This window comes from Solanum dulcamara, chromosome 8 (assembly GCF_947179165.1).
Source record: "Solanum dulcamara chromosome 8, daSolDulc1.2, whole genome shotgun sequence".
In the NCBI taxonomy this organism is placed as follows: domain Eukaryota; kingdom Viridiplantae; phylum Streptophyta; class Magnoliopsida; order Solanales; family Solanaceae; genus Solanum; species Solanum dulcamara.
This window is the reverse complement of record NC_077244.1, coordinates 48094-64493: the sequence shown is the minus strand read 5'-3', so window position 1 is coordinate 64493 and position 16400 is coordinate 48094. Positions and strand designations below refer to the sequence as shown.

Here is a 16400-nt window from a genome sequence, read left to right as displayed (position 1 = left end):
TGGTATGCATGGAGAGATGATCCATGCTTTAGTATCCAATTGTGTACAATTATGAGGATCTGCACCTGCACAGACAAACAAAAACAAAAACAACAAACCCAAGGCTGCCAATCTGCAGGTGGTTGCAGGTTCCCTAGGCTGCTTGTTGGTCTTTGTTTTGAGGTGGTTAGACCTCTTGGAGTACCTGCACAGCAAAACAAAAACAACAACCTTGTATATGTTTCTTGTCTGCTGCAGGTTGATGGAGTTGTTGCTGGAGTGTGTTGATAATGGAGAATGTTGTTGGCAAGCTGGTTGTGTTGCTTCATGGCAGCCCCAGGTTACTGCAGCCTTTTTTCCAAAGGGGGACTGCCAGTTACAATGATGTAGCTGAGGATGATTGGGGCTCAATACAGATCCAAGGAGGGAGCTGCATCTGGGGTACCTGCATAGACAAACACAACCAACAAACCTCCCAAGCAAAGAGAGCTGCAGGTTTCTGCATCCATGTTCCTTGTGTGTTGCAAGTTGGTGTAGTTGTTGCTGTGGAGTGTTGATAGAGGATGTGGATGGAAAGCTGCTCCATAGGAGCCCCAAGACTTTGCAGCCCTCATAGCAGTTCCAAAGAGGGCCTGCATAAGTGGACAAAGGCCATGTCCAATAAGATGGAGGAGAACAAGGCCAAAAGCTGGATTGGATGTTATGGGAATGTGTCTGTGGAGTCCTGGTGATCAACTCCAACTTCTGATGGAATAGTTCCCCAGTTATTGATGTCCCTAAGCAAAAACAATCAGCCAAATGCAAACAACCAAACAAACACAAGAACCAGCTGGAAGTTGCTGTTCTGCATAGTCTTTGTGGAGGCCTAGTGTACATCTTCTTGTTGCTTCCTTTGTGATTATGGTGTTTGTTGGTATCAGTTACACAATACCTGCACAGACAATCAGAACCAACAAGCCACACAACCACAGCCAAAGACAAGCAACAAAGCAAAAAGGTGTTGAACTGCTGCAGGTGTTGCAGGTGTTGGGCTGCTGCAGGTGCTGAGTTGATGCAGGTGTTGTCCTCTATGTATTTGATGTTAAAGCATGTTGGTGTAAGCCTCCAACAACCTGCAAATACACAGCAAATAACCAAACACAAGCAAAGACCTATACAGGTTAGTAGAGAAGAATGGATCTCAAATAGGATTTTGGAGCCTGTTAGCATTTTCCATGTCGCTCGACTAACGTCTCCACTTATCCGTTTGAGCTGAAACTTCCTGAGGTTTGCATATATATTCATTACTTTAGCCATGCAAAGTTTGAATGCTTGTTTCCCAAGTTGGAGCTTCCATTTAGCAAAATTCTTCCTTTTTAAGGTTAAGACAGCTGATTGTTTCAAGCTCGCTCGCCTAACGTCTACAATTATCCGTTTGGGCTGAAATTTCTTGGGTATTATCAAAAACATATATGCTACCATCCTGCAAAGTTTGGGAGACTTTGGACAAGTCCACAAGCTACTCCCTACCCTGCACCTGCTGCCCTGCTGAGGCTTAGAGGTTGCAGGGTATTTGGAAGATGTTGTTGTGCTCTTGTCTATGTATTTGTTGTTGAAGAATGCTAATATATTACTCCAGACACCTGCAATAATACAGCAAACAAGTCCAAACAAAACATAATGTACACAGACTAGCAATAAAGAGGGGACCTCAATAAGAGCTTTGGAGAGTGTTATCATTTTCCAAGCCGCTCGACTAACGTCTCCAATTATCCATTTGAGTTGAAACTTTATGGAGTTAGCATGTATATCCTCTCCTTTAGTCCTGCTAAGTTTGAAGAATTGTTTCCCAATTTGGAAGGTCCAAATTACTAAAGACCCTCTCTTTAGGCTTAAGGCAGCTGAATGTTTCCATGTCGCTCGCCTAACGCCTCCAATTATCCGTTTGGGCTGAAACTTCTTGGGGCTTGTCAAAATAATATATTCTAACATCCTGCAAAGTTTGGGGGTCATTGGACAAGTCCACATGCTACTCCACACCCTGCACCTGCTGCCCTGCTGAAGCTTAGAGGTTGCAGGGTGTTTGGAAGTTGTTTTTGTGCTCTTGTCTATGTATTTGTTGTTGAAGAATGCTAATATATTACTCCAGACACCTGCAATAATACAACAAACAAGCCCAAACAAAAAATAATGTACACAGACTAGCAATAAAGAAGGGACCTCAGTAAGAGCTTTGGAGAGTGTTATCATTTTCCAAGTCGCTCGACTAACGTCTCCAATTGTCCATTTGAGTTGAAACTTTGTGGATTTAGCATATATATCCTCTCCTTTAGTCCTGCAAAGTTTGAAGACTTTTTGCCCAAGTTGGAGGGTCCAAATTACTAAAGACCCTCTCTTTAGGCTTAAGGCAGCTGAATGTTTCCATGTCGCTCGCCTAACGCCTCCAATTATCCGTTTGGGCTGAAACTTCTTGGGACTTGTCAAAATAATATATTCTACCATCCTGCAAAGTTTGGGGGGCATTGGACAAGTCCACTTATCATTCCACCTCCTGCACCTGCTGCCCTGCAGCAGGTACTCCAGTGGTGCTCCAAGCTGAAGGGTAATCATGATAGCTGAAGATCTAGGACCCTGCAAAATCAGATTAGTGATATAGAAAAAAGAATAAATACTATTTCTTACCTCAAGAGGTAAGTTGGTTATTGTGAGCAAATAATATGTAGGGGAGACTCTCCCTTTTACAGTGGTTCTAACTGTGGGATCTTCAAAGTATTTGTAACTATGCATAAGTTGAAGATAGAGTTAGAACAGCAGTGCAGCAGATCAGGGGGGTTTCTTGATTCTCTTGAGCTTCCTTCTTCTGAAACTAGCCATTCCCAACCTGTCCAGTTCCAGGTGGGCTTTAGCTTCTTTGGGGAGGTCCTGTTTGATGAAGTATAGCTCAGGAGAAGTACATTTGTGGCTGTGCTTGGATAATGCATCAGCAATGGAGTTGGCTTCCCTAAAGGTGTGATTGCATTGGAAAGCCTGGAACTGACAGATGATATTGTGAAGGTTGTCCAGCAGTCCTTTGATGGTCCAGGGGGGCTTTGCTTGATGATGCAGCCACTTGGTGAGGAGTTCAGAATCCACTTCTAGTTCTACCTTGTAGTAACCAAGGTGGAGGCACCAGGATAGGCCAAAGATAGCTGCTTTAATCTCAGCTTGATTATTAGTACCTGTACCTAAAGGGACAGCAAAGGCAAAAATGAGATCCCCATAAGAATTTCTTAAGATTCCTCCTCCACCAATGTTGCCAGGGTTGTCAAGAGCACTGCCATCTGTATTTAGTTTCACCCTGTGGCCTGCTGGCTTTATCCATTTCACAGGAGTGATTTGGATAACATGAGAACACTGATCAATCCAAAGGACCAGTTCCTTCCAGCTGGTAGGCCACTTGATATAGGGGAAGGCTATGGTGAGCAAGTTGTGGATATCTTTGTAGACAGAGAATTTGACTCTAGCCAGATTAGAATGTTTTCCACCATATTTAGAGGCACATCTGTTTTTCCAAAGGTTCCAACAAATGGAAATAGGAGTAGCCTGCAGAATAAGCTTATGAGCATTATTCTTATACTTTGAATTCCACCACCTCATCAAAAGAGTTCTAAGAGGTTTGTGCTCCTTATTGATACCCAAGGAATCAGAGAAGACTTTCCAAATGTTGGTAGCAAAGGAACCTGTAACAAAAATGTGATCAATAGTGTCTTGGCCAGGTCTATGGCAGCAGTAGCACTGAGAGGGGGTATGACCAAATCTGATCAAGCTCTCATTGGTGGGCAACTTCCCTCTAAAAGCTCTCCAGACCAGGAAGGAGTATTTGAAAGGGATGAGGTTGTGCCATGTGGAAGAATTGAGCTTAGTCTTGGGTCTTTTGGCTCTGATGAGCTCCCATGCTGTGGAACAACTGAACTCCCCAGAACTAGTGAGCTTCCAGCTTGGTTGATCTTGCTGGAGAGGCTGATAGTTGATGTAGGTAGCCAGGATGGTTGACACAAGTTGGGGAGGAGCCTTTTGTATGACAAGATCCACATTCCATTGACCATTGGTCAAGAAGGCAGAAACCTGAATGTTGTTGAACCTGCAACTGTTAGTGGTGAAGAGTGCTAGAGGTCCAACCCCCAGCCAGTTGTCCCACCAGAAGAGGCAAGTACCAGACAAGATTTGCCATTGAATATGAGGTTCCATGTGAGTCTTGTTGTGCATCAGGTGTTTCCAAGTAAGGGATTGGCCAGTATCCCATTTCTTAGTGATGATATTAGCCCTCTGACAATACTTGGCTTTAAGGAAGTCACCCCACAAGGTGTTCTTGGTTCTAAGAGTCCACCATTGCTTGTATTGAAAGGACTTGGCAACATCAGCAATTTGTCTGACCCCTATGCCCCCCTCATCATATGGGAAACTCAGGTTCTTCCAAGAAGACCAATGGTACTTCCTTTTGTCATTCTTCCACCCCCAAAAGAAGTTGGCAGTAATGCTTTGGATTTGCTTGATGGTAGTGGAGGGTGGAGTGCTGGCTGCAAGTAAGTGAATAGGCATGGCTTGGATAACATGTTTGACAAGAGTAACTCTGCCCCCATAGCTCAGGATCTTTGCCTGCCATCCTGTGATCTTATTTACTACCTTTGCAATAAGCTCAGAGTAGTAGATAATTCTCTGCCTTCCAATGTAGATGGGACATCCCAGGTAAGTGATGGGGCTGCTCTTTTGAGTGAAACCAGTAATCTCCTTGATTCTCTGCACAGTAGATTGGAAAGCATTGGAAGGAATCATGAAGTGGCTTTTATGCTTGTTGATCAGTTGTCCAGAGGTCTTTTCATAAGTATCCAAAGTCTCCATGATGAGAGTCAAGGTTTGCCTCCTTCCAGAAGCAAAAATAATGATATCATCAACAAAGCTAAGGTGGTTAATCTGAGGACCCTTTTGAGACATATAGAAACCATGGAACTGAGGATGATGATGAAGTTTGTTCATAAGTCTAGAGAGAACTTCAGCTCCAAGGATGAATAAGGCTGGGGATAGAGGGTCACCCTGCTTGAGGCCCCTTGTGGAAAGAAAGAAACCATGCCTAGATCCATTAACTATGACAGAATACCAATTATCAGACATGATTCTCCATGCCATATCAATGAATCTTTCACCAAAGCCCATTCTTCTCAAAACCAGGCAAGTGTAGGACCAGGAGACCCTATCATAAGCTTTGGCCATGTCAAGTTTGATCACAACATTGCCTCCTATGTTAGGCTTTTTTATCTGGTGGATGATTTCTTGGGCCAGCATGATATTCTCAGATATGCTCCTATTTTTAACAAAACCTGATTGGTTAAGGGAGATGAGGTTAGGCAGAATAGGGGCTAATCTAAGACAAAGGAGTTTGGATATGATTTTGTTAGTAAAATTACTCAGACTTATGGGCCTGAATTCAGAAATTTTGGTAGGGTGCTTTACTTTGGGGAGGAGAACTAAGCAAGCATGAGAGAAATACTTAGGCATAGTCTGACCACAGAAGAAGGAATTGACTACACTAAGGAGGTCTTCTTTGATGATATCCCAGCATACTTGGAAGAATTTGCCATTCATCCCATCAGGACCAGCTGCTGAGTTGGGGTTCATGGCAAAGACCACAGTTTTCAGCTCTTCCATAGATGGGGTGGCTTGGAGGATATCATTTTGCTGGTCAGTAACCATAGGAGTGATGCATTGAAGGTTATGCTGCTGGATGTAATTCTCTTCCCCAGTGAAGATCTGCTGGAAATGCTCACAGGCTGCCTCAGCTATTTCAGCATCACCCTGCACCCATGAGCCTTCCTCAGTCTGAATCCTGTGAATGTACAACTTCCTTCTTCTGCCTCTAATCAGGGCATGGAAGTAACTAGAATTCATATCACCTTCTTTAAACCACTGCAGCTGAGTCTTTTGCCTAAGGATAGTATTCTCCATTTTCATATACCTGATGTATTCAGCATTGATGGCATGAAGCTTGGATCTGTTTTCATTGGATTGCATGTTAATCAGGTCCTCTTCAGCTTGTCTAACAGCTTCCTCATACTCTTTAACTTTAGCATAGATATCACCAAATTGGTTCCTAGACCAGTTACTAAGAGTATTAGCAAGCCTCTTCATCTTCATGTGAAAGATCCACATTGGATTACCCTCTATGGACCTGCTCCAGCATTTCTCAACAAGATCCATAAAGGAAGGTTGTTCAGGCCAACAGTTAAGGAACTTGAAGTATTTGATGGGGTTGTGATGTTGATCTATCATTTCCATAAGTAGAGGGCAATGATCAGAACCAACTGAGGGAAGATGAGTTATGGAAGTAAGGGGCATGGTTTCCAGCCATTTATCATTAACCATTCCCCTATCCAGTCTCTTCCATACTCTGGACATGATGCCTCTTTGATTGCACCAGGTGTATTTCTGTCCTGTAAAGCCAAGGTCTTGCAGGCCACTAGCCTCTATAATACTAATGAACTCAAGGCTCTTTCTCATATTATACATGACCCCCCCAAGTTTTTCTTCAGGGTCAGTAATAACATTGAAATCACCTAAAGTACACCATGGAAGAGAGGTAGTGGACTGCTGCAGCATGCTATCCCATAGAGGCCTTCTGAGGTGGTCCTTACACTTGGCATACACAAAAGTAGTAATGAACTGATTAGGGCTCATAACATGATTAATGTCACAAGTGATCAGTTGTTCCTCATTTTCCAAAATAGTGCAGCTCACATCTTTTGTCCAGAAAATCCAAATTTTACCATTAGGATTATGAGTAGCATAGTCCATGTTGAGAAGATTTCTGAAATACTGCAGTTGAGTGTTGTCAGAGAAAGGTTCCAAAATGGCAATGATAGAGATATGATGGATGTTTTTGAGGAGGTTAATTCTCTCCATAGCTCCTTGGGTATTAATACCCCTCACATTCCAACTGAGGATGCTAATCATTGACAAGGTTTAAGAGTTTGGAGCCTGGTATTTGGCCTGCCAGTGGGGACAGATGTTGAAGAGGTTTTTGGTTTAGTGCTAAGTCTGGTCCTATGAATCCCTCTAGGAGATAAGCCCTGTGAACTAGTTGCTTGCTTAATTTCATCTTCATGATTATCAGGAGAGGGACTGAAGATTTTGAGCAACTGCTCACTCCCATTATCATTCTCATCATCATCATGTTCTTGCAGGGGCTGGTCATCAAAATCCTCCTCATCCTCAGATTCACACACAGCATACTCATCTGTAAGATCTTGTATGTTGGTGTTGAAGGTGCAGGTGAGCTGAGGCAGATCAGTAACTCTCTCAGGGATGATTTCAGCTGAATTTCTGGGAGGTGTGGGAATGCAATGGGCTTGGAGAGGAGTGATATCCATCCCCACCTGGTCATCATCTAAGACAAATTGTTGACACCCATGCTCCTCTTGCTGTACTGTCACATTGTCCATTTGGGGAGTTTGACATTTGTCAGCTGAGTTCATTTCTTGTATTTTCTTTTTCATGGCTTCTCTTCTTTTCTTGCTCAGTTTATTCTTCTGAACAGTAGAACTTTTTCCACTAATACTGGGATGAGATCCCAGGTCTTTGGCCATGGCCCCTTTGCTAGCTTGCATGGTAAGTTCATTAATATGACTAGTTGCAGGGGTAGGAGTGTGTGTTGGAGTCTTTTGAGCAGAGGTAGCAGGAGCTCTAGAGTCACTCCTAAGTTCATCAATACTCTCATGTATAGCATGAGGGGATACCCCTCCCCTATTGGTTTCCCCTTCCTGCATGTTAGTGGGGTTCTCCTGTACACTTCCAGCCTTTCCTCCTTCAACTACCAGATCAGCAGCAACAATATTACTCTTTGGGAGGTTCAGGGGGGTTGGGATTGATAAGTCAATACCTGAATTCCTTGCAGCATTGGTCCCTTGAGTAATACCTGTTAAGATAGTACTTGTGCATGCAATATGAGGGGATAGGGTTTGTGGGAGAGATAAGTCAATACCTTGCCTCTCAGTTGTAGTGTTTGCCTGCCCTGTTGATGAACTCTTCAACAAAGAGTTCCTCTGGTTGTCTGTAGCTCCTGCAATTTGGTTAGTGGGTTGATCTTGCATAGCAAGATCAACATAAGCATTGGGAATAGAGATAGAAGTAGTAGTTTTACCTGGATTTGCTTTGCTTTGCTGCACTGCAATATACTTACCTTTGGTTAGGACTCCTGCAGCTCTTGTTTCTTGGTTCAGCTGGCCATTAATGTGTCCCTTGTTCTGTTTCCTTTTCTGAGTTTGCCAACCATTGTCCTCCTTGCTAGCCTTATTGTTCTGTGACTGTTGTGGTATATTGGATGTCAAGGGATTTTGGTGCACCTGTAAGTTATCAGATTGAGGTTGGTTGTGTTCTTTGTTCTCTCCCTGAGTTTGGCTTGTATTTTTTGTTGTATTTTCAGAGCTTTTCTTCTTCATTTGTTCTTCATCTCTTCTCTTGATATTACACACATGCACCATATGCCCCTGATGCTTGCAGTACATGCAGTACTCAGGCACACTGTCATATAGAAGTTCCTGCCACCTTCCTATTGTAGGATCACTTTTGTCATGCCCAAGGCATACATGATGGGGTCTCTCTTGTGTAAGGTTGACCTGTACTCTTACCTTAGCAGTGCTTCCCCTAGTCTTCTGAATAGAGGCTGCATCCATGAAAAGTACTTTCCCCACAGGAGCAAGGAGAGTGGTCAGGAACTCCTTATCATAACAGTGCCAGGGGAGTTCAGGAAGGGCAACCCAGACTGGTACAATGGGGGTCTCCTCTTCAGGCCTAAAAGTTGGAGTCCAGGTTTGGATCCTCATAGTTTGGCCTTCTATGGTCATTCTTTGCTTGGTCCACACAGTTGTGTAGTCCAAGTCATTGTCCAAATCAATGTACACATGCCTGGCATTGAAGTGGGCAATTTTGACACCCCCTACCAATTGAGTTTGTAGAATGAAGCTTTTTCTTATTAGCTCCACCTTAGGCATTGTGCTGTTGAATTTTCCAACAAGTGTGTATTTGCACCTTTCAGCTAATTTCACCATGAAATCCTCTTTGTCATAGATGACAGCTGGTAGGCCTTGTCTGGTAGTGTATATAGGAGTAGCTAGATTCAAAGGGACATCATTTTTAGCTTGGTTCAGCCTCAGTTTGGAAGCAAAAGTTTGTATAACAGTGTATGGGGCTGGCTGAGGGACCTGTTCCTTCCTATTAGGGAACTGGTTCTTTGGGGGATTTTTGGTGGTGCTTTCTATTGGCTGGGGCTGGTTACTAACAGTTTTGGGGCCCTGGTTAGTGGGATTTGGCCTATCAAAATTGGAAGAAACTTTAGGGAAACTGTTTTGAATACTTATAGGCTTATTCAGTTGCATCATGTTGTTGACCCTGTTTTGAGAGTTGGTATTAAGCTTGGGATTGATCTGATCAGTACCCTGCATGAACATACTAGGAGCAGTACCAGGGAGTTCAGATGCTCCCCTGGAGTTCAACAAGTTAACATCAACAATTATAGGATTAGAGGGGTGCTCATCTGCACTATGCTTACCAATGTGATAGTTAGACTCATTACCATTAGGCAGCATATTATTATCCAAAACTTGCACCAGATTATTAGGATGCTCAATATGCTTAGAATGTAATTGCATGTCATTAGGAGAACAAGTATACTGACTGTGTATATTGAATTCAAGAGGGGGAGAAGACTTACCTTGTGCTCCTGTGATTGAGCTGCTGCTGTGGGTTTGATTCAATCCTTTTGGTATTTGATCATTGTACTTCATTTGATTATTTTGGGAATGAATACCATTGACAAAAAACTGAGATTGATCATTAGCCAATGTAAGCTCCTCAGTTCGAACCTCACTGTCCCTGTGACTAACTTCTTCAAACAAGTCTTGACGACTTTTTGAATTTGAACTTTTCGGAGACAATTTGGGGTCTGAGTTTTGTCTAAGAAGCCTCCCAACAGCCTTAGGAACATTTTGACATTGATCTCTTGCCAGTTGGGTCACCGGAGCTCCGGCGACATTTTTGTCGTCTTGACGACTTTTCAAATTTGAATCAATTGGTAGTGATTCGAGGCTAACTATATGGCTAGGGACCCTCTCTACACTGTGGAGAACCTGTTGGGATTGGTTTCGTCTCAATTGGATCGCCGGAACTCCGGCAGTCCCACCATTGTTGTCGTCTTGACGACTTTTCAAATTTGAATCAATTAGTGGTGATTCGATACTAACCTTGTAGCTGGGGAGCTTCTCTACATTGCCACGAACCATTTGTGATTGAATTTGTACGAATTCGTTCGCCGGAGCTCCGGCGACCTCCATATGTGCAGAAGTCGAGTTGAAATTCGAGACTCCCTGGGTTGATTCGAAATGCTGCGTGGTGGTGAGGGGCTTCACATGAGGTGCAGGAGCATTTTGGCTATGGTTTTGAGCTGATATAGTCGCCGGAGGTCCGGCGCCGCCACTGACTTTTTCGCCGGCGATTGATACGCCGGTGAAAATTAGTTCATCAGGTGCGCCTTGGCTTGAGGAACAAAACCCATATGGTCCGACATGTCGAATATCGCCGGAGCTTGGTCGAATTTCCGATCGAAATTCCGGCGCTTGTATCTCTGCACTTCTGCCGATTTTTGTATCATTTTTTTTGGAATTTTTTGCTGCTGATAGTGTATGATTTGAGGAATCATCTTCACAATTCGTTATAACATTTAACAATCCGCGATTTCTCAAAGCAATGATTCTTTCAGCATTCTGCAGCTCTTCACTAGAACATGTAACAGTGATCACTTGTGTGTTTTGTAAATTCGAAGAGCTGTAGTTGGAATCTGAAGGTGAGGTAACTCTCGTTGTGTTCGTATCGACGGAATCTACGATTCCGTCTTTCGAACGAAATTTTTCGAGGTCTGGAGGTGGGTCCCACCCCATTTCGTTTTTTGACTAAAATGCCCTTCCTTGAGAGCTTTCTTTAGAGAGATGTTTTAGAGAGAAGTTGAAATCATGAAATGAGAAAGTGATGGGGTTTAGGGTTTTTTTTTTTTTTTTTTTTTTTTTATGGGAACAGACCCTACACGAGGCTCCCACCTCTCGTGCACAGTCAGGGGTTAAGCAACACCCCCAAGCCTTAACATAAATAATCAAAAATAAAAATACAAGGAGGGGGACATAAACCTTACCTCCGATCCTGTGGTGGTTCATAAGTCGGCTAACCTATTAAGGTCGGCTAACTCATCCCCGATACAAAAAGATACTAACTATAACTAGAAAGCAGTAAACCTGTGAGAGGACTCCTCCCGGTACAATTCAACTATGAAAGCATAAATGAGGGAGACTCTCCCCTTCCATGAGAAAAAAGAAAAGTAACCTACACTAGTCCTATTCCAACTATGCTACGTACCAGACATAGCTACATTGAAGAAGAACAAGTATACGAAACTTCTATCTCGCATGGGATGGGAAAATTCTTTTCATCTTTGCTCTTTCAGTCTTGTCGTACCAAGTAAATCCATGTGAAGTGTGCCTTTGCATCAGTATCATGATTATCAGCTATGGGGGCTGAAAAGAGAGGAAATATATGGAGCTATAGTTTCCAACAGCCTTGGAGTTGGTGTGGAGAAAATTGATAGCCTGAATTAGCCAAGGAAGCAAACAAACATGGTTGTTGCAGTCTTGTACCCAATTCCTTGCTGCCTCTATAGTTGCAGTGGTAGCATGATTGTTGTTGCAGGTTAGGTTCAGTAGTAGATACCTATTTTGGTACCTGCACAGGCAAACAACACCAGAAAAACACACAAACAAACTATTGTGTGCTGCATATGCTGTATTCTGCTGCTGTGCTGCATATGGTAGGTACAAATGGTGGTTGATGATGATGGCTGCAGTATCCTTATGATGCCCAGTATTGTGCATCAGTGAACCTGCATTATCAATTAACAGAGGGCCAAGCAATTGTGGGAAGGTAAAAGGCTGATGCATGTTTTTGTGCAACTCCTTGTTGCTTCCATTGTAGTTAGGCTGCTTATTGGTCTTTGTTTTGAGATGGTTAACCTTCTTGGAATACCTGCACAGAAAAACAACACCAACACACTTGTATTTGTTTCTTGTCTGATGCAGGTTGATGGACTTGTTGCTGAGGTGTGTTGATAATGGAGGATGTGGTTGGCAATCTGATTGTTCTGCTTCATAGCAGCCCCAGGTTGCTGCAGCCTTTATAGCATTTCTGCTCATTGCCAAAGAGATCTGCAGGCTGCTGTATCCATGTTCCTTGTGGAAGTAATGGGATTGGTTTTGTGGAGTCCTGTTAGATATCTCCAAATTCTGATGGAATAGCTCCCCAGTTGTTGATGTACCTGCAGCTACACAACAAACAAACAAATACAAACAAACAAACAAACACAAAAACCAGGGGCTAATTGACATTCTGCACAATTCTTTTGTAGGCCTCTTAGTGAAGGTATTTGTTTTGTTGGTTGTATCTGTGTTATGCTCTATGTAGATGTTGATAAAACATGTTGGTGAGATCATCCTGACACCTGCAGCTACACAACAAACAAAAGCCAGCAAGACAGGGTTTGCACAAAGGACTGCTGCAAGTGTTGAGCTATTATAGAGTGCATGGATGGAGTGGAGACATTGCTTTAGATTTGTGTGCAGCTCCATTTTTGTGTTGAAGCATGCTTCCCAGAAAAGAGGATCCTCTCTTGTGATCTGGTTCAGGTTGCTTATGTGTGGCTTCCCAGTAGTTATTGCACCTAAACAAAAACAAAACCAGGAGTACATACAACCAAACAAGCAACAAAAACAATAGGGGGCTCCATTTCTGCACACTCCTACTGTTTCAGTCATGGATAGTCCTGTAGCAGTGTTGTCCTCTATGTATTTGATGTTGAAGCATGTTGGTTTAAGTCTCCAACAACCTGCAAATACACAGCAAATAACCAAACACAAGCAAAGACCTATACAGGTTAGTAGAGAAGAATGGATCCCAAATAGGATTTTGGAGCCTGTTAGCATTTTCCATGTCGCTCGACTAACGTCTCCACTTATCCGTTTGAGCTGAAACTTCCTGAGGTTTGCATATATATTCTTTACTTTAGCCTTGCAAAGTTTGGAGGCTTGATTCCCAAGTTGGAGCTTCCATATAGCAAATTTCTTCCTTTTTAAGCTTAAGACAGCTGATTGTTTCAAGTTCGCTCGCCTAACGTCTAAAATTATCCGTTTGGGCTGAAATTTCTTGAGGCTTATCAACATAATATATGCTGCAATCCTGCAAAGTTTGGGAGTCTTTGGAGAAGTCCACATGTTGCTTCCTACCCTGCACCTGCTGCCCTGCTGAGGTTTAGAGGTGGCAGGGTGTTTGGAAGATGTTTTTGTGCTCTTGTCTATGTATTTGTTGTTGAAGAATGCTGATATATTACTCCAGACACCTGCAATAATACAGCAAACAAGCCCAAACAAAACATAGTATACACAGAGTAGCAATAAAGAAGGGACCTCAGTAGGAGCTTTGGAGAGTGTTATCATTTTCCAAGCCGCTCGACTAACGTCTCCAATTATCCATTTGAATTGAAACTTTATGGAGTTAGCATGTAAATCCTCTCCTTTAGTCCTGCAAAGTTTGAAGACTTGTTTCCCAAGTTGGAGGGTCCAAATTACTAAAGACCCTCTCTTTAGGCTTAAGGCAGCTGAATGTTTCCATGTCGCTCGCCTAACGCCTCCAATTATCCGTTTGGGCTGAAACTTCTTGGGGCTTGTCAAAATAATATATTCTAAATTCCTGCAAAGTTTGAGGGGCATTGGACAAGTCCACATGCTACTCCACACCCTGCACCTGCTGCCCTGCTGAAGCTTAGGGGTTGCAGGGTGTTTGGAAGTTGTTTTTGTGCTCTTGTCTATGTATTTGTTGTTGAAGAATGCTAATATATTACTCCAGACACCTGCAATAATACAACAAGCAAGCCCAAACAAAAAATAATGTACACAGACTAGCAATAAAGAAGGGACCTCAGTAGGAGCTTTGGAGAGTGTTAACATTTTCCAAGTCGCTCGACTAACGTCTCCAATTGTCCATTTGGGTTGAAACTTTATGGATTTAGCATATGTATCCTCTCCTTTATGGGAACAGACCCTACACGAGGCTCCCACCTCTCGTGCACAGTCAGGGGTTAAGCAACACCCCCAAGCCTTAACATAGATAATCAAAATAAAATTCAAGGAGGGGGACATAAACCTTACCTCCGATCCTATGGTGGTTCATAAGTCGGCTAACCTATTAAGGTCGGCTAACTCATCCCCGATACAAAAAAGATACTAACTATAACTAGAAAGCAGTAAACCTGTGAGAGGACTCCTCCCGGTACAGTTCGACTATGAAAGCATAAATGAGGGAGACTCTCCCCTTCCATGAGAAAAAAGAAAAGTAACCTACACTAGTCCTATTCCAACTATGCTACGTACCAGACATAGCGACATTGAAGGAGAACAAGTATACGAAACTTCTATCTCGCATGGGATGGGAAATTCTTTTCATCTTTGCTCTTTTTAGTCTTGTCGTACCAAGTAAATCCCGGTGAAATATGCCTTTGTATCAGTATCATGATTACCAGCTATGGGGGCTGCATGGTGGTCCAAATGTATGGTTGCTGCAGACCTGCACCTGCACAGATAGACAAAACCAGAAATATACACAAGCAACCAAGTCTGGAGGTTGCTGTACATGGATGTGTAGGTTTTGGCATCTGTTGTTGCTGATGCTGTTGAACTTCATCTTTCAATTTCGCATTTTCAGCTTCAGCTCTGTGATTGAGTTGTTGTTTGGTGTGTGGCTGAGTAGTTGTTTGGTGTTGTGTTCCCACAGTATGTATATGGAGTTGATGGAGGTGTAAACTTTTACAGCAGCTTATGATATTGTTGTTGGTTCTTGGATGTTGTCTATGAGGGTGTTGGAGTTCCTTCTGGGCTGTATCTCCAACAACCTGCATAAACAAAGAAGAAAACAAACAAGCAAGCACACAATTATAAGAACAATTCCAAGAGTTCTGTTGTACAAACTCCTTGTTGCTGCCATTGTAGTTAGTCTGCTTGTTGGTCCTTGCTTTGAAGTGGTTCATTCTTGTACCTGCACAGCCAAACAAGACCAACAATACATACAACCAAAGAGGTGTGCAAGCTGCTGTAGCATTAGCTTGTATTTGTTCCTTGGCTGCTGCAAATTGGTGGAGCTGTTGCAGATGTTGATGGAATGCATCTGGTATGCATGGAGAGATGATCCATGCTTTAGTATCCAATTGTGTACAATTATGAGGATCTGCACCTGCACAGACAAACAAAAACAAAAACAACAAACCCAAGGCTGCCAATCTGCAGGTGGTTGCAGGTTCCCTAGGCTGCTTGTTGGTCTTTGTTTTGAGGTGGTTAGACCTCTTGGAGTACCTGCACAGCAAAACAAAAACAACAACCTTGTATATGTTTCTTGTCTGCTGCAGGTTGATGGAGTTGTTGCTGGAGTGTGTTGATAATGGAGAATGTTGTTGGCTGCATCTGGGGTACCTGCATAGACAAACACAACCAACAAACCTCCCAAGCAAAGAGAGCTGCAGGTTTCTGCATCCATGTTCCTTGTGTGTTGCAAGTTGGTGTAGTTGTTGCTGTGGAGTGTTGATAGAGGATGTGGATGGAAAGCTGCTCCATAGGAGCCCCAAGACTTTGCAGCCCTCATAGCAGTTCCAAAGAGGGCCTGCATAAGTGGACAAAGGCCATGTCCAATAAGATGGAGGAGAACAAGGCCAAAAGCTGGATTGGATGTTATGGGAATGTGTCTGTGAAGTCCTGGTGATCAACTCCAACTTCTGATGGAATAGTTCCCCAGTTATTGATGTCCTTAAGCAAAAACAATCAGCCAAATGCAAACAACCAAACAAACACAAGAACCAGCTGGATGTTGCTGTTCTGTATAGTCCTTGTGGAGGCCTAGTGTACATCTTCTTGTTGCTTCCTTTGTGATTATGGTGTTTGTTGGTATCAGTTACACAAGTGTCCTTTGTTGTGATCAGGTTCAACTTGGAGTACCTGCACAGACAATCAGAACCAACAAGCCACACAACCACAGCCAAAGACAAGCAACAAAGCAAAAAGGTGTTGAACTGCTGCAGGTGTTGCAGGTGTTGGGCTGCTGCAGGTGCTGAGTTGATGCAGGTGTTGTCCTCTATGTATTTGATGTTAAAGCATGTTGGTGTAAGCCTCCAACAACCTGCAAATACACAGCAAATAACCAAACACAAGCAAGGACCTATACAGGTTAGTAGAGAGGATTGAATCTCAAAAAGGATTTTGGAGCCTGTTAGCATTTTCCATGTCGCTCGACTAACGTCTCCACTTATCCGTTTGAGCTGAAACTTCATGAGGTTTGCA

At 43.0% G+C, this 16400-nt stretch overlaps 1 protein-coding gene across 1 annotated transcript; it reads right to left on the bottom strand.

Moving 5' to 3' along the window:
• Positions 1–386: 386 nt before the first annotated feature.
• LOC129898793 (uncharacterized) lies at positions 387–6891 on the bottom strand. Its single transcript, XM_055973475.1, has 7 exons — positions 5571–6891; positions 2840–5078; positions 2641–2737; positions 2516–2589; positions 806–910; positions 722–755; positions 387–611 (listed from the first exon to the last, which is right to left on the bottom strand). The coding sequence occupies exons 1-7, from the start codon at positions 6889–6891 to the stop codon at positions 387–389; spliced, it is 4095 nt and encodes a 1364-aa protein (XP_055829450.1).
• Positions 6892–16400: the final 9509 nt, after the last annotated feature.

What these genes read in the sequence shown, in the direction of transcription:
- LOC129898793 (XM_055973475.1), bottom strand. Translation starts at nt 6,891, where the DNA reads ATGGAGAGAATTAACCTCCTCAAAAACATCCATCATATCTCTATCATT. An exon ending in GCCCACCTGGAACTGGACAG is followed by an intron (nt 2,738 to 2,839) that starts GTTGGGAATGGC and finishes ACTTATGCATAG; the next exon opens with TTACAAATACTTTGAAGATC. An exon ending in TAACCAACTTACCTCTTGAG is followed by an intron (nt 2,590 to 2,640) that starts GTAAGAAATAGT and finishes CTGATTTTGCAG; the next exon opens with GGTCCTAGATCTTCAGCTAT.